The following is a 24,926-nucleotide window of genomic DNA, read 5'->3' as shown; positions in this document are numbered from 1 at the left end:
ATTGTGATGAATTGTATGAGCCCCAATAAAATGATTTTTTTAAAACGGTGGACTAAATACATGAATTGACAATTCACAAAAGATGACACTTGGATTGATAGCAAACACGTGAGGAAATGCTCACGATTGCTCATGATTACTAGCCATCTGGGAGATGCAAATCAAAACAAACATGAGATATCATCTTACACTCACAAGGATAGCCCAATTCAAAAAATCAGAATGACAAATGCTGGAGAGGATGTCAGGAGATTGGAACTCTTATACACAGCTGGTGGGCTTGTGTATATGTACAACCATTGTTGAAAGTGATCTGGTGATACCTAAAACAACTGAGAATAGAAATACCATACAACCCAATACACCCCCAAAGATTTGACACAGGACACAAGTAAACATATACTCTCCCATGCCAAATTAATCCATATGGAAGAAACACACCAGTATGTGTGATCCAAGGATTACAAATAATAAAACCCAAATCCAAAGGAGGAAGTGGTATCAGGGCTTAAATTGTAAGCATCTGGATGACAGTGGAAGCCTAAATCCAGTTGCAGGGTCCACACATGGATTACACCTCCGGTGAAGCCTGTCTGATCATAGTTGAGGGATGTAAATAGCCTTGCTATCAGAGCATTGCGAAGTTGATTATGGCAGACATGGGTTAAAATGGAATGTCTTCTAATTTGATCTCCCTATTGACCCATTCTAAAGTTGCATCAGTTTAGAGAACAAAAAAGTAAAGGGAAAATCTACACGCATTAGCTTCCGGGGAACCCCTCTGACTGGAGGCCAGGGCATGAGTAACCTTGTTAACAGGCAGAGTGCATTGGAAAGTGGGTCATTGAAGCTCCAGTTAGGGTGAAATGTGGCACCTTGTCATTTTATTCCCTTATGATCCATTTTAAATGTGTGCTAGTTTTTAATATTTCTGTTTTCTTTTTGATTGAGGTTTTTCTCTCTCACTTTGTTCTTGTTATTATTTCTGTATATTAAATCCATAGAGATCGTAACTGGACTAATGGTTTCTTGTGGGTATGCCAGGGGAGGCTGGGAGGAAATGGGGGCTAATAATAATGAGTGCCATAATGAAGGAAATGTTCTAAAACTGATTGTGATGATGATTATACAGTAGAATTGTGTGATATGTGAACTATATGCCAATAAAACTATTGGGGGGAATGTTGAATCAGTGAATGAGTGTTTTATCTGTGTCTTTATTATTCAACTAGGCTAATATGCAGCTTGCCTGAATGTTAGGATTTTTCCCTATTCATCATAATCTCTCTTAGAGGGTTTTGGCCAGTGGTTCATATAATGACTACCGTATATACTTGAGTACAAACTGACCTGATTATCAGCCAAGGCACCTAATTTTACCACAAAAACTGCATTAAAAACGTGCTGAAAAACTCAGTTTATACATGAGTATATATGGTACTTTTAGGGTAAATGATAAAGCTAGCCTGACTTGTTATCACTGTTTTTATGAAAAGATTTGGTGCTGCCTTATCTTTGCTACCATCATGCTCCTTCTTTCCATACCCTTCCTTCTCCCACTGCGTTCAGCCATGTGTTTTTCCTATATATGTTAAAAGAAACTTACAAAAATATGTCTTATTTCATATCTCCTCTGGGAGAACAATGCTTTCCTTTCAGGTATTTATTGATGTTACCTGCTTCCCCCCTGTATTTTATATATGTGTACACACACACATACAAATATACACACATGAGGGTGGTTACCAACAAAACCCTGAAATTGGGCTGGCGGAGTGAAGCTTATTTTTCCTGCTAGGCAAGAATTGAGCAACTTCCTCCTGAGTTAGTGCACCCAGTGACGTTGCTTGGGAAGGTTCTCTCTGGTCACAGTGAATTTTTCGTAAAAACAGTTTCACTCGAACCTTGTTTTTTGTGATGGCCAATTTAAGAGAACAGCGTGTGGCTGTGAAATTTTGTTTTCTGCTCAGAAAATTGTGCCTCAGAAACAGATGTGATGTTGAACACAGCTCACAAGGACAGTGCTATGGGAAAAACTCAAGTGTACAAGTGGTTTTCTCATTTCAAAAAAGGTGGCATGTGGATTAATGACAAATCTCGTTCTGGACATCCATCAACTTCCCAAACAGATGAAAATGTTGACTCGTAGTGCATTTGGACCATGTTCCACCAGGTCAGATGTAAATCAAGCTTTCTATTTAGACGCTCTGAAAAGCTAGTCTAACTGTGCGACAAAAAAAAAGCCATCTCAGTACACCAGTTTTAGGCAAAAAAACAGATGCCTCTCTTGCCTCATGCACGTTACTCACCTGGCCTCACCTGACCTTGCCCTGTGGGACTTCTTTTTGTTTCTGTGAAGGAAGAGGAACATGAAAGGAGAGCAATTTGATCACATGGAAGAGGTGAAGAAAAAACAAGGGAGGTGCTGTCAGCCATCCAAACAGATGAGCCTGAAAAATGTTTCCAAGAATGGAATCACAAATTTGACAAATGTATTAAGTGTAATGGAGAGTATTTTGAAGGTGATAAAGTTGTTTTGTAAAAAAATTTAAATACAAAGCTCTGAAAAAAAATTCCGGCTCATTTTGTGTGTGTGTGTGTGTGTGTGTGTGTGTGTGTGTGTGTGTAATATCCTTGTGTTCAGCTGGTACTTTGTAGTATCAACTTTGTTTCAGTATCTGGGATAGTAATAAGTGTTCATGCACTTGTTATTTGATTAAGTACAGGTTCTATATTAAATTAATAACAAGATTCAGTAGTAATGCTCTACTGTAAGAGAATAAAAAAAATTTTTTATTTACTTACAGTGATATTTAACAAGGTACTAGCAACCTCACTGATGGTTTAGCCTTACCTGTGGAACACCTGCCAGCCCCCCAGACTTGTAAGGATTACGTGATATTAGGAATGTGAAACCCTTTGCCATTGGGTTGATTCCTATCTGTAGTGACCCTTTTGGACAGGGCAGAACCGCTTCAGCAGGTTTCCAAGACTGTAACCCTTATGGGAGCAGACACCCTAGTCTTTCTCCTGTGGAGGGACTGGTTGGGTTGAACCACTGACCTTGTGGTTAGCAGTCCATTTATTCCATACTGCCACCAGGACTCCTAATGAATGCAAAAGTGCTCTTTAAGTCTGAGGTTTTCAGAAACCGCTTGAACACTTTAGTAGAAGTTTGTTTTTATTTTTCTGGGATGGGGTGGAAATGTGAATTAGAAAGAACCTTTATATCGACTTCTATTTCTCCAAGCCCGGCTCAATATGAAATTAAATGCTTTATACTTAGAAAGAAACGAGCATTTTGAAAATTTATGGAAGTAGAATTGTACAGGCAAAAGATCTTCTTTCTGAATGCTAATTAGCAACTCTTTGTATGTGTATCGTTTAGTTCCATGGGATGGATGACAAGCTCATTATAAGAAGAAACAGAAGAAATCTTAAAAAAAAAAAAGTCATTCTCATTTGTGTTAAAAAACATTGTATAGCAACAGCAGAGATCAATGTGTTGACAGCACTATTAGTGGTTAATGATTTAAATTTGAGCTTACATGGACTACTGCATCATTACATGCTACAAGTATAGACTAGAACCATAGCTAGTAGTCGTAGTAATTGCTGGAGGGAAGGAGACAGGATAAAGCATGGGAAATAACCAATTATAGTCTTTAGATGTGCTCTTTTCTTGTTGAACTTGCCAGATTGAGAAGAAATGCTGTCAGTGCTGACTTTGTTATTTTTCTTAGACATTTTTTGTTTGTTAGTGACACATTTTGCTGGGATTTTGCTTGTTATTATATTTAGCTTATAAATTAGTTGCTTCCTTATACTGAATTGGGTAGATTTCTGGGTTGACTTTTTCCCTTCCAATGTGCACTGTTGAACTCTTAGGAATTATTGAACATTTGCTGACCTTCCTTAATAGAAGATTATTGTTTCTTTGGGAATGTTAAAATATCCTTGAAAACTTTGGAAAGATATGCATGTATTTGTATAGGGATCTTGGTAGCATGATGATTAAATGTTTGGCAGCTCACTGGAAGTCACTGGTAGTGATCTACTACCATAGAGATGATAGTTTAGGAAATCCTATGAGGCATTTCAACTCTGACATATATGGTTGCTATGAGTCAATGACACACAGCACCAACAAAGTATTTGACTTCTAATAGATACCACCAAACGATTTTTCTTTCTTCCCTTCCTTCAACTGGGGCCCTCTTGTATGTCTTTTAAAAACATTCATATTAAGTACTTTTATTGGGGACTCTTACATTTCTTATTACAATCCATACATTCATCCATCATGTCAAGCACGTTTGTACATATGTTGCCATCATCATTTCCAAAGCATTTTCTATCTACTTGAGCCCTTGGTATCAGCTCATCCACCCCACCCCACCCCCATTCTCCTCCCTCCCTCTTGAACCCTTGATAAGTTATAGATTATTATTTTCATATCTTACATCATCCTCTGTCACCCTTCACCCACTTTTCTGTTGTTTGTCCCCCTGAGAGGGGGTTATATATTGATCCTTGTGGTGGATTTCCCCTTTGTCCCTCCACCTTCCCCTTATCCCCCTGGTATCTCTATCCTCATTCTTGGCCCTGAGGGGTTTATCTATCCTGGATTCCCTGTGTTTCAGGTTCTTATCTGTAGCAGTATGCATGTTCTGGTCTAATCCAATTTGTAAGGTAGAATTGAGGTCATGATAGTGGTGCAAAGGAAGCATTAAACTAGAGGAAAGTTGTGTGTTTCATTGGTGTGCCTCTTGTCTGTCTTATCTGAAGACTATCATAGTTTGTTTCTAACTCTTAGAATTACCCTTCATCTAAAATATGTGAAGTCTATTTTCTTTTCCCATGGACTACAAAATTTTTTTAAGTCAAGGGAGGGGTGATATATCAGGGTCTGGACAGGAAACAAATGGCACATTTTAAAAATAATTGATAAAACAATTTCATGAAGGGACTACTTATGAAGGTTAAAATCCCTTAATTACCCCAAATTAAGGAAACCACCCAGAGATGAAGAAATACTCAGTAACTAGCAGTAGTAGGAACTTGTTAGTAGGAACTGTTCTTCAACCTGAAGGGATAAGGGCGGCAAGCTGTGTTAGTAGGACCTGGTGACTGTTGGAGTCCTGAAAGAGGAACTCCCTGAAGGGAGCTGTGGCCATAGAGGAGCGCAGTGACTGCCAGCACCACTGTGAGGCAGGGCCGAACGAGCAGCATGCCAAGTAGGAATTAACACTCCAACTCACTCTTCTCACACTTTCACCCCTTGTTGGACACCTCAGTGACAGATCCGACCTGGAAGCCAGAAGGTAAGGAAACCAGGTGATATCCCATCCGCAGAGATCACTCCTGGGACACTGATCAGGAAAGAGAAGGTGTGTGAGTCTGCTTAGAGAAACAAAACCAGTGACACGCATATCAAATAGTAACTTTATATCAAGAAGGCATCCCAGCCCAGTCCAACTCAAGTCTATGGTTCTGACGCTGCAGGCCAGGGACTCATAAAGGTAAAGCGGGAAGCAGCGAGATCACAGGTCAGTGGGTGCAGAGGCACATGGATTCAAGGTCGAGGGGAGGATGGTAGGGTGCTGAAAGCTCCCAGGGTCAGTGACCCACCCAGGGCCGCTCCGAAGCAGACACTAAATCCAGAAAGGAGGAAGGTGACGAGTCAGAGACAGAGAGAAGCTCTCACTGTCTCTCATGAAAAGACCACAACCCAAGGATGCATCACCTACCTACCACCTAATTGGCAGATTGGATTCCACGCTTACCTTTTTTTTTTTAAATCATTTTATTGGGGGCTCATACACATCTTATCACAATCCATACATACATCAATCATGTAAAGCACATTTGTACATTCTTTTCTTTCCCATTTTATTTTTATTTATTTATTTATTTTAATCATTTTATTAGGGGCTCATACAACTCTTATCACAATCCATACACACATCAATTGTGTAAAGCGCATTTGTACATTCATTGCCTTCATCATTCTCAAAACATTTCCTCTCCACTTAAACCCCCGGCATTAGGTCTTCATTTTTCCCCTCCCTCCCCGCTCCCCCTTCCCTCCCCTCTTACCTTTACACAGGTACCATCAAGTTGGCAGACAGTCTGAACACCACAGAAGGGGAAGAGAATAGATTTGTCAGGTTGGGTGTGGCAGTTTTCTTGGCCTAATCAATGATCGCTTTTATGATAGCACCCTTGAACTGCCCATTTGAATAGTAGTTTTAATAATATGAAAATCTTTGGGGATTGGAGGATAAGCAACTTATTATCGCCATGTTAAATAAGTCCGCGAGCATTGCTAAAATAGTTTTCTTGAATGTCTGGTGTTTATACTTTCAAAGCACAGGGAGCGTAACGATTTCACATAGATCCCCACCCAATACCTGGAGGTGATTCTGATGCATAGTCCCCCGGCAGGTCAGAGTAGGGTTTCCTAACCTGTAAATCTGTGCAGAAGCAGACTGCCTCACCTTGGTTTCATAGAGTGATTGTTAGGTTTGAACTGCTGACTTTGCAGTTATCAGCCCTATGCTTAGTCCACTGCATCACCAGGGCTCCTTTTTGCTTTGATAAATTAAATGAAATACTTACTTTTACATCACTGTTTTTTTTCTCTCTTCTTAATTGACTTCGAATTTGTAAGAGTAATTTAAAAATTTTTTTTTATTTTTAAGAGTAATTGTTTAAAGAGTAATTCTTTAAAGGTCTTTATCTTATCTTTTGGAATATAATAAGAAACTCCTCCAAAAGATATTCAAGTATTTTGTATTTTAGTGTTATGTTTCCCCCTATAATATTATAATTTATAATGACCTCATTCTTAAAGCTAGAAACATTCTGGTACCATAAAGGTGTAAGAATGATGTCATAGCTTTTTCTAGTATTCAGAATATTGAATCCTCGTTTAAGTATTCAATTTCCAGGAAAAAACCTTAAGGGTTTTGGACTTCTTTCAGGTACACTGTATTTCGTGCAAATGTTATAATTAAAGGATAGGTGGTAAGTATTGCATTGTGTACAAGCATTGCATGGTATATGCATTATTTTATTCATATTATAAAAATACTTTCCAAAATAAACTTGTCCTGTTTTTACACAAATCACAGTTAACTCCTAAAGACTAGAAACTATGTATTCCAGGGTTTTATTTTTTAGAGTATTCCTGATATTTCAGTGTGAAATTTCAGTCTTTGTTAGATTGTGAGTGAAATTGATAAAATGAAATAAAAACCTGTTATGTATGAATAACAACATTTTAATTTAAATTTAGGGAAAAATAAACTCTTCAGGGATCTTTTGTATTTGACTTGATACATAATATGTTATACGATTTGTGTATCAGTTGATCATTTTAAAAAGGTCTGAGAATTACTAGCTTCTCAATTATGATATGAAGAGGATCAGACTTTTAAAAACTTGCTCATATGGTTCTTACTGAAGTGTAAGTGTCACTTCTCACCAGGAGGGTGGAGGGACGCTAGAGTGGAAAGGGGGAACCGATTACAAGGATCTACATGTAACCTCCTCCCTGGGGGATGACAACAAAAAAGTGGGTGAAGGGAGACCTTGGACAGTATAAGATATGACAAAATAATAATAATTTATAAATTATAAAGGGTTCATGAGGGAGGGGGGAAATGTGGAGGGAGGGGGGGAAATGTGGAGCTTATACCAAGAGCTCAAGTAGAAGGAGAATGTTTTGAGAATGATGAGGGCAACAAATGTACAAATGTGCTTGACACAATGGATATATGTATGGATTGTGATAAGAGTTATATGAGCCCCCAGTAAAATGATTGAAAAAAAAAAAAGAGTCACTTCTCTAGACCAACTCATCTGATGTTTTTTGCTAGGTAGTTATCTGCTTATGTATGGAGAGGAAGTTTCTGAATTAGTTAATCTAGTTTGTCATTTAATAATATTTGGTTATGTTCTGCATGATAGATTATGCTACTAAAACTCCTTAAAGACTTAAATTTCATTGGCAGTGTAATGACCAGCCATGTAGTCAGGGTCATATTAAAAACTGCTTTTAAATGCATCAAATACTTATTTGTAGAAAAAGTACAAGTCCAACAGTCTATTGTTCAAATTTCTTATATTTGGTTATTGTTTTTAGAAACTTGATCTTGATCTGAAGAATGGCTTCATATTTGAAAGTTTTCCCACTCTTCCATCTCCTAAAATATACCTGGTTAAATAAAATTGTATAATCAGGGAGTAGCCACTCTTCCTCTGTAATTTCTATTAGGCAAAGAATATGTCTAAAAAAGGAATGCGTTCCATTATTAAACAAGCACCCTTGGTGGTAGTCCACTGTGAACACAGGCAGGCCGAGATGAATTAATGCAAAATATTAAGTCTAAGGGTCTAGCATGAACAAATGCTTACAGAGGAGCAAAAGAATTGTCTGTTAGAGAGACATGTGTTGTATAAGTAGACTCCCCAAAGTGTTAACTGATCAGCATAAAGGTAGACTCAAGACTGGCAAGGAGGCAGGATTTTATCTTAACTTTGCTGGAACCTCAGAGGGAGGGAGAGAGGGGAGGTGGGGAGAATGATCATCGGTGAACAAGAATGAGTTTTCTAGTCCCAGCACATCTACTGTGAAACTTCCGAAAGCATTTTGGAGGCTCAATCACCTGTTGACTCTATTACATTGAAGAGCCAGTCTTTGTCTTCAAATAACACATCTGCTTACAGATTTCTTGAATGTGAATTTTTTAAATTAAAGCTCTAAAACATACAGACTTTCTCGCTTACCAGTAATTTTGAAATATTATGTTTTCCACTAATTATTGTTTTTTATTCCTTTTGACCTAAATTGACATAATTTCCCATGACAAAATTCATTTCTGAAATGAGCAAAATAATGATTCATCTTTGAATTAGTAGAATTTGTGACACAGGTCAATTTTGTTGGAAAGGAACTTCTAAAAGTCCAAAACAGTGACTCCTGAAGGAGCTATTTATATTTCCTCGGCTACACAGCAGGAGCCATCGTGGCACAGTGGTTACAAATTGGGCTGCTAACTGTAAGGTCAGCGGTTCACAACCATGAACTGCTCCGCAGAAGACAGACTGGGCTGTGTACTCCCATAAAGAGCTGACGTTTGGGATGTCGGCATTGACTTGTTGGCAGTGAGTTTGGATTTTGAGTGATACATATTGTTAAAGTGAATTGACCTTTTAAATTACTTTTTGTTTATGCTAATATTGATATGCTAACATTAATTAGTGAACATTTCTTGATCTTAAAGCAAATAATATTTATTATCCAGGAAATTTGGGCTTGGTAGAGAAAAAAGACAAGAGGACTTTACAAAATACCAAAGCCAATATTTGTTCTATGGTTTATAATAGATATTTACATAATTTTTGGTATTATTTATGTTAAGCAAGCAGAAGTAGAATGATTATTTTCTTTTGCTGCAAATAAGTCTTTAAATATATCAAGGAGAATTAGCAACGGTAAATATTAGAGCACTGTGCACATTAAGATAGCAATTAGTGTGCTCTTTTAATTCTTATTTGATTTCATATTGATGTGCTCAAGAATTTTAAGGTATAGAATTACTCCTGCAGGTATAATTCTGAGCAGATTTTGTTTAAATATTTATTAGATCCCAACACTGAAATTCTCCATCAAGCATGGGAATTGGATAGAATCTTTGCCCTGGAGACTTAGAAAGGCACAGTTGGGTAGTTTCACACTGGTGTAATTATGATCAGCCTAACATCTGGAATAATCAGTTTTAAATGTTTAACTACTCCGAACTCTGACCCAAATCCAAATATGCAGTTATAAATAGAGTTTCCCTCTTACTGATAAAGATATTTAGCAATTATGACAATACTCTAATTATTTTTAGAATGTTTACACATTTTCCAGAACCCTCCAGATAATAACCTTTCATAATAAAATTTAGTTTATGAAAAGCCTCTTAATGATACTATAGCTTAGTAATAGTATTAGAAGATATTACCTAATTAGTTAGACTTAGACATTTACCCTAGAAAGAGAATTCTCCATGGAATTCTTGACATATGATACTGTGTCCTCACTCTTGCCTCCTGAAAATGAGCAATTCTCCCTACTGCAAACTAAACATTCTTCTTGTTACTGCTGGCATTTCCTTTCGGTCAGTAGAGGGAGCACAAGGTTTCTAACAAACCCTTAATTACAGACCTGAAGTGACGTCATCAGTGATGTTAACATGGGAATTCTTGGCTAGTTCACATTGATTCATGTTCCATGAGAAAAATTAAACTTTATCAAACTGAGAGTTAAAAACTACAAAGATAAGATGTAATATCGCTGATAATGTTTGAGATTGAGGCTGTATTCTAAAGTGAAAGATATGTTGACAAGAAAAAGTTAACATCATTCTTTTTAAAATTAAAAAAGTTTAAAAATAAATTAAAAATTAAAAGTATCGAATGGGGAGGAAGAGGAAAAATGAGGAGCTGATGCCAAGGGCTCAAGTAGAAAGCAAATGCTTTGAGAATGATGATGGCAACAAATGTACAAATGTGCTTGACACAATGGATGTATGTATGTATGGATTGTGATGAGTTGTACAAGCCCCCAATAAGTTGATTAAAATAAATAAATAAAGGCATCTTGAATTGTGATTCATGTTGATTCTAATGATTAGATTTAATTTTATTGTATACAAATTTGATTTATTAAATCATGATTTCCTTATTTTTGATCCTAAAGGTCATTCTGGGCTATCTTAAATTGTTTTGTTTAAGTGACAAACCCAATTTTGTGATTTATGTGTAGGCCATTTATGTTTTTATTCTTAAGGAAGGACTAGAATTTTTTTTTTTCAGATGGTGTTCTAAAGGCTGGTTTCATGAATTAAGGACTTAGAGAGAGAACTGCCAATGAGCTGACTCTTGACTCATGGCAACCCTGCGTGCAACAAAGGGAAACATTGTCTGTTCTGGCATCACCTTCACCACTACTAGTAAATTTGAGTCCTTTGTTGCATCCGTGTGCCAATGTATCTCTGAGGATTTCCTTTGCCTTTGCTTCCCTCTGCTTTACCAAGCATGACTTCTCTCCCATTCATTGATTTCCCCTAAAGAGATGTGGAAGGCAAGTGATCGGACAGTGTTTTATAGTGAAGCATAAAGTTTTCATGGCTAATTTTTAGAAATAGGTTGCCAGGCCTGTGTTGCTAGCCTATCTTAGTCTGGAAGCCCCACTGAAACCTGTCCCCCATTGCTGACCCTGTTTGCATTTGGAATACTGGTGGCACAGCTTCCCGCATCACAACACACCTGCCACCATAGCATAATAAACTGACAAATACACAAACATCTCACGCCAGAATTTTTCTATAAATGTAGGTGATAGTTCCAGTGAAATGTCCCCTTGTCTTGAGCATTGATAAATATAAGGCAATTCTGATACAGATGCCAATATCTTTCTTTAAAGGGATGGAAAAACGAATCACCAACTTAATATGGAAAAGAAAAGAGGCACAGGATAAAGAAAAGAAAAGAGGCACAGGATAAGCAAAGCACTACTAAAGAACAAAGTAGAGCACTCTGAAAAGAAAACCAAACAAGCAATGTGATTCACAATAATCACCCTGAGCAGAGGGTGTCTATTCCAGATGAAATATACATAGTATAGTCATACTTATATGCATCAAGAGATTTCACCAAAAGAGTAAAAAGAGCACTAACAGATTAGGGGGGAAAATTGACAATGACATGTCAGACAAGGGATTAATCTCTCAAAACTAGAAAACTTCAACATTTCAACAAGTAGAAGACTTAATGACCAAATTTAAAAATGAGCAGAGAACAAGAACGGATAATTTACCAAAGAAGGCATTCAGATGCCTAAGATAACTAGCCACCGAGAGATACAAATCAAAACATTAATGAGATACCATGTTGAGATTAATATCGCCCTTCTAGCCATCTTCCCTTACATGATGGTGTTATGAATTCTAGACTCCATGCCTGGGACTAGAATCCCACTGTGGAGGGAGTTTTCAGCTATGCTAATGGCCAGGATTAAGGTGGGATATATTCTGAGTCTGCACATTACTAGAGGGTATGACTCAAGTCACCCTTGTTTCCTTGTGGATACAGTCTTTTGAAAGACAAAACCCACACACTCACCAAAGCCATTCCTCTGTGTCTAAGAGCCTTCTTGGAGCACATAGAGAAATCCAAGGACCATTGGAAGGAGAGCCACCAGGGGAGCATGTTGGAGACCCCTATCTGAAGATGTAGAGACCAGAGGAAGTAAAGGCTGGGAAACAGAGACCGTGGAGCAGAGCACAAGAGCCAGGGCAAGACCAAGGGGGAAACAGGGCAAGCCGTTGAGAGGTTGAATAAGTTGTTTAAGTCACTGAATGTGAAACAGAAGACTGATATATAAAACACAATAAAATTCACAATAAAAAGTTTGAAAAAGAAAATCATTAACTGATGTGTGAGTGGTGATATTCAGACTACTCTACACAGAAACTCAGATGGCAAGGTTACTTATTTGTGCTACTGTTATATGGCTAAGTAGAGGAAAAAAATTATTTGAATTCCTCACTCTAGGGCTTTACAGTAAAATAACATCACCATATATTTTTATAATTTGTAAGGAAAAGTTCTTTAAATTAAATTAGGATGATGCAAATAGGTTCATTTTTTTAGAGGAATTCATTGAGGTATATTGAAAATCAGTAAACTGTCCAAGGTTAAATAGTTTATTTATATAGTCAACGAAACCTGAATCCATAGCTCTTGACTCCTAGTTCAAGGTGTTACCAGTTGAAGTTCATTTTGCAGTGCTCCAGGAAAATTGTTTAAATCACCCCTCCTTTGTTAGGTGTCAATTTTGTGCAAGGGATTGTTTGGGAAAAATAGTATTTGTCCAAAAAGCAATATTGTGTAATGAAATACAAATGGTTGACAAAGACTATTTAAAACAACAACATATTTACCCCACATGAAAGATGAGGGTGCTTGTGAAGGCTTATGTGGTAAAGAACGACCAAAGTCAATAGTAAGAAGAAGCTTCAGAGGAGACAGCCAGGGAATGACTTATCCCTATGTGAAGAGAATGCTCTGAGAAGGAGCAGCTGCGTTTCTTGGAGGAGGTATCAGCGCAAATTCACGGAAATGTTCTGAGGCAGTCCTATTGACAGAGTGGCTTTAGAAACGATCTAGAGTCAATAGAGAATTCCAAAGTACATATAGAGTAATATAGATAGATGAGATTTTGGAGATTATCTAGTTCATTCACTAAATCTTATATCTGAGAAAACAAAGCCTTAGAATGATTCTAATTTCCATATCCAAAGATAGGTAGAACTGAAATTAGATCCCTTTTAGATGTCTGGATATGGGGGGAACTGGTACAACAGATGGATAATAGAATCGTGAAGATGGAAAACTGTGGAAATACATGGGTATGTCCGGTATAATTTTTGCAGAGATGTGATTTCCACTTGTCTTTCAAAGAGGGTAAAGAGAACTTTGGGGTAATTCATGGTTTTTCAGACAATAAAACAAAATAGAAGGATATAGTGATCCATGTAAGAGCGAAACACCAGATAAATTGTGTGTGATGGCAAATGTGAAAATAGGCCTTTGGGGAACTTCGGAAGTCGTTACAGAAGTAGAAAGTGTCCTGCTTCTCCTGTGAAGCACTTGATGGTTTTGAACTGTTGAGCTTGAGGTTAGTAGCCCAACACCTAGCCCACCACACTGTCAGGGTTCCTTGTAAATTTCACCCATTTATAAACTATCAAGGGCTCATGCGGGAGGGGGGAGCGGGGAGGGAGGGGAAAAATGAGGACCTAATGTCGGGGGTTTAAATGGAGAGAAAATGTTTTGAGAAACGATGTACAAATGCGCTTTACACAATTGATGTGTGTATGGATTGGGATAACAGTTGTATGAGCCCCTAATAAAATGTTAAAAAAGAAAAAAAAGAATATATAATTTTAAACAACAAAATTAAGCATAGACAAAACTTACAAAAGCAATAATATTTAAATTAATGACATTAATGTAAAAGATGAATGTTTTTTCTGAAACAAAAATAATTGCGAGGTGAAGTTAAAATTAACTGCTATTGCATGGATTCTTTTGAGTTTGGTATACCTGTAGTAATACTGACAGCTTTGTTTCCCACCTTTTTCTCTGTTTTAACTTATGTGAAATATCCCTCAGGTCGTACGGTGCCATCAGTTGACCTAATCTGGTGCGTCATGTATTCAGTACTAATCCTGCTTCCATTCTCATTCGCCGTGCTTAAACAGTGCCACTGGGCACAAATTTGATGGGTTAGAGCTTTGGAGTGTCATGCACTGTGTGGTTGGTAGTACACAATAATTATTTGGTGATGTGGAATATGCTTGTTATTATTTAGCTTATCATTTAATTAAGAAAACCAGAGAAAGCCTCTGGGGTGTCCATTTAAAGGGGGGGGTGTTATTTTTTACTTTCTCTCCAAATAGTATACTCTAGAGCCATCTGCTTTCTGTGGGGCAGCAGCAGGTGTCCAGGAAAGCCTATCAGTGATGCCTTCATCCAGCCCCCTGCTGTGTCGCATCCTCATTCCTGCTACAGCTCCTCCAGTTTTACTCTCATCAAACTAATCTCCACGCTGTACTGCACATGAATGAATTTTCTATACTATGGACTTTTAGGGTTCAGTGTGGGAATCGGGTTTTCTGGAGCCTTTCTCCTGTTGCTACTCGCTATCCCTTGTATCCTCACTCCATCTGTCCCGCTCACCATCCTCTCCCACAGGAAACCAGTCCTCTTTCCTCCTTATTCCTTCTTTATAACTCCGTGATACCGTGTGGACATCTGTGTTGCAAAGCTTTTCAGGGCGTATTGTAGCCCTCCATTCATTGTTCTCCTCAAGTAGCCTAGAAACCCCTTGAAAGCAAAGCCTGCTAACTAGCAAATTGTCTGACTGGAAAGAACATTCTGATTCTTTACCTGGGACCCTCAATCAAGGGGCAGTCGGTTGTGGGTCTAGTATAGAAGTGAGGGGTGAAACACAGGCAAGGGCAAAGTGGACCCTATCTTTCTCATTTATTTACGTAAATGCATACAAATCATCTATGTACATAATGTAATAGACGCTTTTGGAATGGAAGCAACATAGAATTGCAAATAATCTTTCCATAAACAATGAAAGCATAGCGTCATTTGTGATTTGTTTCTCTTGTGCTTAGGTGCTGTGATTGTCTCCACACCACAGGACATTGCACTAACGGATGCTCATAAGGGGGCCGAGATGTTTCGGAAAGTCCACGTGCCTGTAAGCATTTACAACCTCACTGTTGCAAAAATACAAAACTCTCTTAAGTGAACAAGCAACTTGTTGAAAAAAATTCAAGTTTAGTTCTGTGAAAAAATCTGTATGGAACTATCAAAATCCAGTTCACCTTTATGGTTACTTTAAAGTAACATGCTAATGCCCACATGTATACACGCTATATTAATAAAAAAAAGAATTTTAAAACATCTCACATAAGAGTTTTCTGAAGAAGCTCTATCATTTATCTCAAATAATTGCATCTGTCACTGAAGAAACAATAACAAAAACAATAGTGTTTTAGGAAAGGATTCCGAGAAAAAGGCTTGAGTAGATCCCCAGTAGTGAAACATGTTAAAAACAAACAAACAAAACCCAACTTTTTATTTCTCTCTGCTGCAATTTAACTCGTATACAGCCCACCTTCTTCTAACGGGTAAGGAGTTTCCTACACAATGTGGCAAAATAAAATAAGCTACAAATAAAGAATAAAAGCAAGACGAAGAACAATTAAAATATTGATTGGAGTAAAGTCAGTGTGTCAGACCCATGCTGTTTAGTTTACATTGTGAAAGGTGGGCCGTGATTTTTTGAGCAGCTGAGGGGAGCTTCCATTCCCCCTAAAAAGGAGTTGGATGCTCAGAAGGAGCAGAGCTGATACTAGAGAGGCCGCTCTCCCGACGCTCTCAGCAAGATTGAACACCACCTCTTCCAGCCTTTAAAGTAAGTAGCAGGTTCTTCCTTCCAGTGGGCCTCAGCAAAAGCTAGTGAAATTGTGCCAGTAGATAACTTAGCCTAAGCATTCAGTTCAAGGCCACTGTGATGCATCCAACTCTGTAGCTCTGCAGTGGTCTAGATCGATTTAATTCCTAGATCGGTGCAAGTTTATAGCCCGGGGATTAACATCAGAGTGCGTTCCCCACAATCGCATGCTCAAGCTTCTTGCAGTATAGAGAGGATTCACAGCTCTCAACAGTGTGACTGTGGCACAGGATACGTTCCAACGATGTATTAAAATGAGGGGGAAGAATTCAAAGGAAGTAGAGGACAAGGAGTAGCACATATGAGAGAAGGAATCAACTACATTTAAGGCATAAAATGTAGTTGAACTATTGAATTGTATGATGTGTGAATTATATTCCAATGGGACGGTTAACAAAATAAAATTAAATAGTCTCCTAAAAAAATAAATAAATAAAAATAAAATAAAATAAAATGAGGGGGTATCTGCAAAGGGTAAAATAGCCTATAAGTACAGTACTATAGGGATTGTACCCCCAGTGAAGTGCTTCTCCCTAGCTAGTTAGTGCAGAGCTATGGATGCGTGCTGATTAGCAGTGAAACTCTGGATTGAGTAGACATCCATTTGTGAAAATTAAAGAGCCTGATAAGGAAGATGCCTATACAGTTACCATCCAGGTGATCCGATGGCACTCTCATTGGTAGGATAAAAATTGTGTTCAAAATATATTCCATTTATTCACAGCCTGTACACATGAATGAATGAATGACCAAAAGCCCTATGATGTTCTTTGTTGTGAATTTTAACTTGGGGAAATGTTAAAACAAAGGGAATCAAGTGCCTTCTGCAGACAGAAAATGGCCACCTATTGCACTGCCAGCTTTTGAACTTCCTATTGTACCGAGAGAAACTAGATACAAATAATGCATGCCCAAATAACTACATAAAGTTACTTATTACCTGAGATTTTAAAATATAATCAGCAAAACGTTGGGGGCGAAGATTAACTGCCAGAAATTAATGCCATCGAGTTAAGAAGTCATTCATAATCTTCCTTTCTGGCAAAATTAGATAACCAGGCCAGTGGTTTGTCTGCACAGGTCATTTCTAAGTCCGGATCATAGCTTTTCCGTCTGCACAGAAGTGAGTACTTAACTTCTCATTCTATAAGGTAGGAGTGGAAGTACCGGTGTGTGCATCCAAATCATCATAAAATCCTTGAGGGCAAAGTTTTTTTTTTTAAAGAGCAGAGATTCCTAATGGTATGATTAAACTCTTCTTAAGGACCAAGTCTCAAACAGTGCCTGTAATATTGTAAGTACTCAGAAAATATATGTTAAACATTAGATCTATGAAATACTGGACTGAGAAATTCAGACTATAATGATGAGTCAAAAACAGCATATAAGTAGATGAAATATCTGGTTAACTGTAGTTTGTGCCATTAGAGAGTAAAGAGTTGGCCTTTAAGAAATAAATATAAATATAGTTACTTTTATAAACACAGTTTAATTATATTTTTATATAATTATATATAATTTTTATATATTTTTATATATATAAAAAATATAAAGCCTATTTTAAAAATAGACTTACTCCTCACTTTTTGGCTATCTTGTCATGTGATATTTTACATTAACCACAATAGTAAAAAAAAAATCTATTGTCTCCCTATTTTGTGCATCAGTGGTGAACATCTGGCAGTAAAGGAGACTGAGGTCCCTAATGGGATCCCTGACTAGTAGGTCTCATACACATAGTATTTCATCTCTTGGAAGGGGAGAGTGGCCACCCCCTTCCTGACCTAACTGGGTGCTGTGTGGAGCAGAAGGGTTGATGAAGTGGGGCCAGTGGAGATGGGACTTCCCTGGCAGGTCCTATGTTCCCATGAGGTGCTGAGGCTATCCATACATACATGTGGTTGTTGTCATTGGCTCTTAGTGGGTTGTTAGTTGGTATTGAGTCTAGCTCATAACCCAATGTGTGCAGAATAGAACTTTTCATTCGAGTTGTTAAGGCAGATTGCCAGCCCTGTCTTCTGGGGTGCATCTGGGTGTTTTCAAACTGCCAACGTATTGGCTAGTAGTAAATAGCTTTGACAACTGGACACTTTGTTGTTTGAGCCTGTCATTGCAGCCACTATGAGAGCCCATCTTGTTGAGGGCCTCCCCTCTTTTTACCAGGATTAAAAAGACCGTTTTCCAGTGATTGATCCTTCTGCATGACATGTCCAGAGTAAGCAAGATAAAGTCTTTCTGTTTTCACTTCTAAGTAGCATTCTGGCGGTAGGTCTCCAAAGAGATATTTTTCATTCTTCTGGAAGTCTGTTTTCTTTGTTGTCAATATCCCAGTGTAAATATGCTCATTCTTTTTCGGTCTTGCTTTTTTGTTACCCAGTTATCACATTCATAGGAGGCAATAGAAAATATCACTGTGAATCAGGCACATCCATAGTCATCAAAGTGACATTTTTGCTTTGTATCACTTTAAATTTGAAATTTTTTTCTGTGAGTTCCCCACCTCTTAATATAAACAGCAATGACATATTCAGATATGCATGAAGTTTAATTCCACACACCCCCTTGGGATTAAGGAAGATTGTTTCTTGTATGTCCATTTTGGAAATAACAGTGTTTTCTGTTACTATTATTTTCTTTGTATGAGCAAAGGCATGAAAAAGATGAGGCTTGCTACATCTGTAAAGAGTAATAGTCTCAGACACCCACAGGGACAGTTTTACGGTGTCCTATAAGGTCGCTATGAGTCAGAATTTACACAATAGTAGTGAACTTGAGCTTTTAACATTTTAGAGAAGTCTTTGCAGTAGACTTTCCCAGTGCAGTATTTGTGTGATTTTTTGACTCTTGCTTTTGTGAGCACTGGTTGTTAATCCGAGAGAAACGAAATCTTGACCATTTCGTTTCTTCACCACTTATCATGATGTTTGTTGGTTCCATTGTAAGGATGAGAAAAGAAGAGGAGTAAGAACTGATTCCAGAAACATATAAAACCCACTGCTGTTGGGTCTGTTCAGCTCACACTCGTACTGGGCAGAGTGGAATGGCTCCATGAAGTTTCTGAGGCTGTCAATATTTTTGGAAGCCAACTGCCCCACCTTTCTTCTACAGAATGGCTAGTGGGTTCAAATCAAACTACTGACCTTTCAGTGAGCAGTTGAGTGCAGAACTCACTGTGCCATCAGAACTCTCTGTCAGAACATATAAGCAGAGGAAAAGAAACTGAGATTGAGTAGCCCAAGGAATAGAATGGAAGTCCAGGGAGAATGGTATTAGATAAGAAGTGGCTACAGAAGTTGAAGACAGTAGCTGAGTAAGGAAGTGATTGAGGGTAAGAGGCTGTTACTAATGTGTGGGAGAAAAGACTGAGCCAGTAGGTCCAAAGTTCACATTATCTTTGGGCAGAAAGGACTGTCCTCATTCTGCAACTTCTCTAGTGAATGCAAAGGAGCACATTAGTGGTCAGTAAGAGGGTCATGTTTTAGGAAAATGGATGTGATGTTAAGGTGTTTCCCACGCAATCTGAGCATATGAGATAGAATGATTGAAAAGAAAACTTTAGAGTTGTAAGTATGTAAAATAGTTATCAAGAAAGAAAGAAAAATAAGATGGTTAGTGACAGTTGAAGGGAATACCAAGCAGCTCTGGTTAAAGAGAGACTGGAGAGAGAGTGTGTCTCTGTTATGACACAGTCTACGTGTCTCTGAATTTTCTTCGTCAGCACTCAGCAGCCTGCATGTAGCAATGGATAATGCAGTCCTCCACCCACATTGAGTTATTGCAAAGTAGGTGCCACAGAAGGATTAAAGTTAAGGATATTAAATTAAGTGCAGGTATTATGTAAGGAGTGAAAGAACTGTTTGTGACCAATAAGTTAATGTTGGAGTATTTCTGGGTCATAAAAAGGTCCACGAGATGGTCGTGGGTATGTAAAACTAAAGTACAGGAGAAATGAAAGTTGTTGGTATGATAATAACTTCTTTTATAAGAATCAATACCATTCTAGTCCCAAGGAGTTGGACATTGAAGAAGTCTCAAATGTCCAACTCTTCCAAGATGCTAGTCTGTTTCATTTCCCTCTACCCCTCCCTTGAGTGTATTCCCTCATGTGTCTAGGTTCTGCGAAGTGCTGCAGCGTCCAACAGAAACTGACAAAAGTTTGAGGAAAGGTCTCACATGGTGGGGGGTGTTGTTTAATTGGAAATCTGGAGGTCTTGTATGGCTACGCCAGATACTGGGTCCTGAAGACTTGCTCCACTCCTGACTCTTAATGATGATGAGAACACACCCTCTCCTTCTCAGAAGGCTCATTTTATACACAGCAGGATGGCATTGCAGGGAATCCTTTTTACAATTACTCACATGCAAATCCTATCAGTATCTTCGCCCACCTTCTTACCCCACCCAGGCGGGGCAAAGGTCCTTTGGTGGGAGTTATATTTGAATATCAATAGTACAATCATATTGACATATAACTATTCACCCAAATATAATAATCTGTGCTCTACTCCTGGACTGTGTCTTTTTTATGCAAATGTTTCTAGTAGGTATTGGCCTCCTACTAATCTTAATCAGCTGTAGCATATCATTCCTTACATTCATACAAGCAACAGTAGCTGAGATAATCATTAAACAAAGAGTGTGGCCTGGTTCACACCCTCCACTAAAGTCAGATCTTAATCTCATCCTGTTCCCGTTATCAGATAATGCCCTCCAAAATGGGACTATAGCCACAGGTATGAAATCCAGAATATAATATATCACATGAAGGATTATGGCGGAAAAGGTCTCATTAATTGAGATAACTCAATTAGGACTCCATATTCCTTTAGTTGGAATTAAAAGATTCCTACTTCTGCCTTTTTTGACATCTTCTTGTGTCTCTATTATACTGCTTTTTAAAAATCCCATTTAGTTATTAGCATGCTTATCCTGCCCCTAAACTTTTTAAAAAATGGTTTTTTATGACCTAGAATGTCTTTATTATCTCTTTAGTCTATAAAGCAAAGTAGGTGCTCAGTAATGTTTAAGAGTGAACAAGAGAGAACTTTCCAACATTGAACTCTGTAACCAGTTGGCCAAAACTATGGTACAGCAACATTATAAAGGAAATCTTTACTTTGGGTAGGATGTAGATTTGATGACCTCTGATATCCCCCTGGCTCTTAAAAGTCTGGGATTCTAAGTAAAAGTAAAACATTTAGAATTAGAAAGTGTTCCATATAAATGCAAAGGAGAAATGGTATGCTTTATTTATACCACTTTATTCCATTTCCCCCTTGGTTTATAGTCTTGCTTTCTGCCTTTTCTTCTTTTGAAGTACATTAGTTTCCATGGAAACAATGATGCCATTCATTGGTATGGACAGGGTTCAGTAATGTCTACAAGAACATTTCAAAGTTAATGTAAATGATTTCCTAAAATTCAAAGAAGGCGGAGAAAAGATGAGCTATTAAATACTCTGTTCTCTGCCTAAAATGATACCAAGATTGCCAAATCCTTGATTATCTCAGTATTTGTAAGTAGAATATTTTTAAATAAAATATTTTCAATCTTATATACCTTTAATGATGAGTGCTTTATATACTGTGTCATCCTCGTGCCTCTTTGTTGTGTTCTTATGTGAGGGAGGCCCAGGCATCCGGATCTGCAGCGTTTTCTTGACCATGTGAATTTTGGAGCTACAGAGGTTGTCACTACACAACCCTTCTTAGGTAATCTCCTTCTTAGCTATTGAAAGTATATCAAAGTACTTCCTTTCTTATTTATTGTACACATATGGTATTTTGTTCATTTTAATTCCACACGTTATTAATGTATTCCACAAAGATAAATGTACTGATATTGAGGGCCTTTTGTGTCTTTGTTACCTAGTGATACTGTAACGAAAATACTGCCAATGGATGGCTTTAACAAAGGTAACTTTATTTGATCACAGAATTCTGAATTCAGGCTAAAGCAGCAGTTTCCCTGTATGTGAATTCTGCAGGAAGGTGCTTGTCTCTTTGGGACTTCTCTTTCTGGGCAATCTTTATGTGCTTGGCAGCACGCTTCCAGCTCGCTTCCCTCGTGTCTCCTTGCTAGCGTTTAAGTCTTTTTATTTTTTAAAAAATTATTTTATTGGGGGCTCGTGCATTTCTCATCACAATCCATACATACATCCATTGTGTCAAGCACATATGCACATTTGTTGCCCTCATCATTCTCAAAACATTTGCCTCCCACTCTAGACCCTAATATCAGTTGCTCATTTTCCCCCTCCCTCCCTACTCCCCCTCCATCATGAACCCTTCATAGTTCATAAATTATTATAGTTTTGTCATGTTACCCTGTCCGATGTTTCCCTCCACCCTCTTCTCTGCTGTCCATCCCCCAGGGGGTAGGCAATACTTAGATTCTTGTAATTGGTTCCCTCTTTCTACCCCACGTTCCCTTCACCCTCCAAGCATCGTCCCTCTCACCACTAATCCTGAAGGAGTCATCTATACTGAATTCCCTGTGTTTCCAGTTGCCATCTGTACCAGTGTACATCCTCCGGTCCAGCCCAATTTGTAAGGTAGAATTGGGATCATAGTGGGGGGGGAGGAAGTATTAAAGAACTAGAGGAAAGTTATATGTTTCATCGTTGCTACCCTGCACCCGGATTGGCGAGTCTCCTCCCCACAACCGCTCAGTAAGGGGGTGTTCAGTTGCCCGCCCACCGATGGGCTTTGAGTCTCCAGTCTGCACTCACCCACCTTCACTTGGAGACAAATGCTGCCTCATTACCGTAACAAAGGCGACCAGATTCCAAATGGAATGCTAACTATGAGCATAGAGGTTAGGATTTACAACACATATTCTGGAGAGACACAGTTTAATCCATAACAGTCTACCCTTTGGCTGCCCAAAATTCCTATCCTTACCACATGTAAAATATAGTCACACCATTCCAAAGATCTTAAATCTGATTTAAGTCCCAAATCTCATCTTCTGAATCTTCTAAATCAAATATGGGTGAGACTTTAGGCATATTCCATTGTGGGGCAAATTTCCTTCTCCTCTGTGAATCTGTATTACAAGGTAGATATTCCCATTACAACTAGGATAACTTGGAGGGAAAGAAGGTAACAGGCACTAAGTAAAAACACACAAGTTAAAACATCAGTTGAGTAATTTGCATGAGCCTCAAGGACCAGAAAAGAATCCTCTGTTCCCTCAGTCCTTCTAGGCAATAGCCCTGCCTGCCATGTGGATTCTAGAGGGAGGCTCCTCAGCCCTGAGCTGCAGCTCTGCTTTCTGGACTCATTGGGACAGTAATTCTACTCCCTCAACTCTGGGCAGCAATGTTTTTCTAGCCCATCTGAGTGTTGATGCTACTCCCTCAGTCCCTCTTGGATATGGCGGTCCCACCCCCCCAGTTTTATGCAGCAGCCCCCCACCCCCACCCCACCCCTGCACACCTGGAGCAGAGTTGGCCGAGATTAACTCTGAAATCTTGGAAGCTGTGACCTCACCCTCTGAGATCCTAGCCCCACTCTTTGAAACCAAGAAGGCATTGTTTCCTGTTCCTGTGCTCCTTTGGCAGTTCTGCTGCTCTGTTCCAGACAGCTCTTTCCTTTCCTTCTCTCTGTGTCTTAGAGGACAATAGGCTCTGTTGGCCTATTTCCAGCCTATAGAATTCCAAGAGGCAAACCGAGTTTTCCTTCTGCCTGTAGAACCCAAAGAGGCAAACCACATTCTTGCCTTTCATTTTTTCCTCTGTTCCCCTGTAGTCTAAGCTGATGGGTTTTCTGCTTTGGTAATTGGTTAGCTCCATCAAAGGCTACAAATTTCATCTGACTGACTGACTAAGTTCATCTGACTAAGTTTGTGTAGCCATGTCTTTGGTAAACATTGTACAACATGTGTCCTTACTTTGTACAACAGAATTTTCCAAATCTTTAGGTTCTGATTTCCTTTTGCAGTTCATCTTTAAGTATATCCCTTTCTCTCCCATTCTTCTTTAAGCAGCGCAGAGGAAACATGGGGTCCTTTTAGATCTTGCTTAGAATTTCATCTACTGAATATTGAGGTTCATCTTAGAAGGGTTTCCTTCCAACAAACATTTGAACATAATTCAGATAAGTTGTTTGCCACTGCACAAAAATATATCCCTTCTTCCATTGTCCAGTTGTATGTTCTTTGTTTTCTTTCTTTTAAAGCCTGACCAGAGCATATTGAATGTCCACATTTCTAGCAGCATTCTGTTCCAGGTGCCATATGTATACTCCAAGATGATACTTTCTCTATAGCTCTCTTCAGCTTTCCTTCTGAGCTCTCACTAGCATTACCTTTGAAGACCATAATTCTGCCAGCAGTCAGCAATCTGATCTTTTACTCTTCCAAAACAAATGAACAAACCAAATCCACTGCCTTTGAGTTGATTCTGACTCACAGTGACCCTACAGGACAGAGTAGAACTGCCCCTGTGAGACTACAACTCTATACAGGAGTAGAAAGCCCCATCTTTCTCACAAGAACAGCTGGTGGTTTTGAACTGCTGACCTTGCAGTTGGCAGCTCAATGTGTAACTCACTAGATTTCTAAGTTCTACACTGCTAATTTCAAAATTGTTTTCACATTTTAGGTATCTGTTAGAGCAGTGTCTGACTCCTGGCACCAAAAATCTATCATAGTTAGCTAATTCTGCTGTAACAGAAATACAGTTTAGGAGGCTGGAAGTCTGAATTTAGGGTCCAGGCTCAAGGAGAAGGCTTTATATCTCTGTTGGCTCTGGAGAAAGGTCCTTGTCTGTTTCCCCACCTCACTTTTTACCTGATAACTTCTTTAAATACTCTGGGAGACTTGGTTGACC

At 38.6% G+C, this 24,926-nt stretch overlaps 1 protein-coding gene across 3 annotated transcripts in view; it reads left to right on the top strand.

Moving 5' to 3' along the window:
- The window catches only part of NUBPL (nucleotide binding protein like), a 237,614-nt gene that overhangs the window by 185,993 nt on the left and 26,695 nt on the right, over window positions 1-24,926 (top strand). For all 3 annotated transcript variants that reach the window (XM_045288231.1, XM_045288232.1, XM_045288233.1), the window contains one exon: window positions 15,249-15,334. In XM_045288231.1, coding sequence (XP_045144166.1) covers window positions 15,249-15,334 — 86 coding nt within the window. The remainder of the gene's footprint in view (window positions 1-15,248; window positions 15,335-24,926) is intronic.

The sequence above is a fragment of the Echinops telfairi genome, unplaced genomic scaffold, assembly GCF_000313985.2.
Source record: "Echinops telfairi isolate 266 unplaced genomic scaffold, ASM31398v2 ScPeMD7_18;HRSCAF=68, whole genome shotgun sequence".
Lineage (NCBI taxonomy): Eukaryota > Metazoa > Chordata > Mammalia > Afrosoricida > Tenrecidae > Echinops > Echinops telfairi.
The sequence above is the reverse complement of the archived record's forward strand: the minus strand, read 5'-3'. Positions and strand labels throughout refer to the sequence as shown.